At 45.3% G+C, this 2,323-nt stretch overlaps 1 protein-coding gene across 1 annotated transcript in view; it reads left to right on the top strand.

Annotated features, from left to right (window-relative positions):
• ccar1 (cell division cycle and apoptosis regulator 1) overlaps positions 1 to 1,731 on the top strand; it is a gene marked incomplete at its 3' end in the record, with an annotated part of 88,471 nt that extends 86,740 nt beyond the window's left edge. Inside the window, exon 19 of the mRNA XM_084308491.1 lies at positions 1,606 to 1,731. Within this exon, the coding sequence (XP_084164617.1) occupies positions 1,606 to 1,731 (126 nt within the window). The remainder of the gene's footprint in view (positions 1 to 1,605) is intronic.
• Between the last annotated feature and the right edge of the window lie 592 nt (positions 1,732 to 2,323).

The following is a 2,323-nucleotide window of genomic DNA, read 5'->3' as shown; positions in this document are numbered from 1 at the left end:
TCTCTCTCCCTCTCTCTCCCACACACAGAAGTGTAAAGTATCCCATATCACTTATAGACACTTCCTTATTTTGTTAGTGTGTGCATGTGTGTGTGTGCGTGAGTGTGTGTGTGCAGCACATGTTGGTACCTGGACAGCCAGAAATCCTTCTTCATCAGGGAGAATTCTGTAGGTGTGGACATGCTTCTGATACCTAGAGAGAGACAGAGATAGAGAGACAGAGACAGACAGAGGGGGAACAGAGAGAGAGAGAACAAGAGGAGACAGAGAGAAAGGAAGAGGTAATAGTTAGTTACTATATTGTATTATTACATTCATGCCTCTTTGAAATATTCTTTAGCGACATTCAGTGTTATTCAGTTCCTGCCAATAGCTACATTTGAGTTGAACTGAGTGTGTATGGGGGGGATAGACAGGGATGAGAGAGACGGGGATGGAGAGGCAGAGAAGGGGTGTGTGTGTGTGTGTGTGTGTGTGTGTGTAGGTGTGTGTGCGTGTGTGTGTGTGTGTGTGTGTGTGTGTGTAGGTGTGTGTGCGTGTGTGTGCGTGTAGGTGTGTGTGTGTGTAGGTGTGTGTGTGTGTGTGTGCGTGCGTAAGGGGGATCTGAGGGGAGCCTCAACCTGTTGCTGTCTGTCAAGCTTTAACCTTGTATCAGTACAGTGCAATAGAGTCAGATAGAATACAAAACAATATGATATTGGAAGAATCCCTTTGTCTGTTCCAAGACAATAGCTTCAATCTCACACCTAGGAGGGCCAAACACAGCCCCCGAGTTAATCGAGTTCCACCACACATTACAATACAATAGAGTAGAATGCAATACAATACAATACAATTAGAATACAATAGTAGAGTAGAATAGATTAGAGTAGAATAGATTACAATAGATTAGAGTAGAGTGTTATAGAATAGAGTAGAATAGAATACAATAGAGTATAATAGAACAGAGTAGAATATAATATTACAATATGTTTTTCTTACATTAATTTAGCTGAAGTGCCCCCCATCCCCATCTCTGTTCAAATACATATAGACCAGTGGTTCTCAACCTGTGGTACGCGTACCACTAGTGGTAATTGGTGGTACTGCTGGTGGTACTTGAAAAGATTTATAAAAAATTAAAACAAATTGTTTTTTTGTGCAGTCAGGCCACTGAACTTAGAAGCAGGCCAGGCCGCGTGTATATTTTCCCTAACGGAGTTGCACTTCCACGTTCGGTTTGCGCAATCTGATTGGCCACTGACTCTACGCCCCAAACAGCGCGTTACGCTAGTTCTGCTAACAGCCTGCAGCCAGCATTATCCAATTCATATCAGTCGAAATAACGTATTGTTTTCATCTCTCTATATTAACGTGATTCCATCAACACAACATAAATGTTCAAAACACGACAAGACAGTTTGCATCACTTCCCACGGTTCTCGGCACTTATTCTACTGGTAGTGCGGTAGTTGTTGCCACGGTCGGTATTGGGTCTTTGGGTGAATACTTCATTGGCGGGGAAGAAGAACACTGATAGCAGTGTGTGGACCATCCTGCAAGCCCCAGACCACCGCCCCGCGAGCCCCAGACCACGCCCCGCGAGCCCCAGACCACCGGCCCCAGACCACCGTCCCGCACCACCACGCCGCGAGCCCCAGACCACCGCGCCGCGAGCCCCAGACCAGCGCCCCGCGCGCCCCAGACCACCGCCCCGCGAGCCCCACGGGACGAGACCAGGTAGAATTTTAGGCGCACGGGAAACAAGGCTCGCAGGACGATGGCCTGGGGCTCGCGGGGCGGTGGTCTGGGGCTATATTTCACACTATATTTCCCAGCCTGAATTATTTCCCCAGTCCGGCCCTGCTTATGTGAGTTGTCAACAACATGCTGTGTGTGTGTGTGTGTGTGTGTGTGTGTGTGTGTGTGCGTGTGTGTGTGTGTGTGACAATAACCAAATAGCTGAAACTATGTCCCACATCTTAAATGGTTGCCATGTATACAGGGGCCTCTACATAAGTAGGCATGACAGAATAGTAGATTTGATAGCAAAATATATCTCTTCTATTTTTAGGTCCTCCATCAAGCTGTTTAAGCATTCTACTGTGAAGCCAAGCATGTTCAACCTGTGCAATGATGATTCCATGTTCTCTAGTATTACAGCTAACACCCCTGATGTATTTGTGGTAGGGGTGCACCGATATGAAAATTGGCCACCGATACCGATACCGATTGTTCAACTAACACAATCGGCCGATACCGATACCGATAATTGTGGCAAAAAATAAGTATTTTTAATTTTTTTTAATATTTTTTTTAATTTTTTTTTTAATTTTTTTTTAAA

This window comes from Notolepis coatsorum, assembly GCF_963971535.1.
Source record: "Notolepis coatsorum genome assembly, chromosome: 1".
NCBI lineage: Eukaryota > Metazoa > Chordata > Actinopteri > Aulopiformes > Paralepididae > Notolepis > Notolepis coatsorum.
This window is presented reverse-complemented; position numbering and strand designations above follow the sequence as displayed.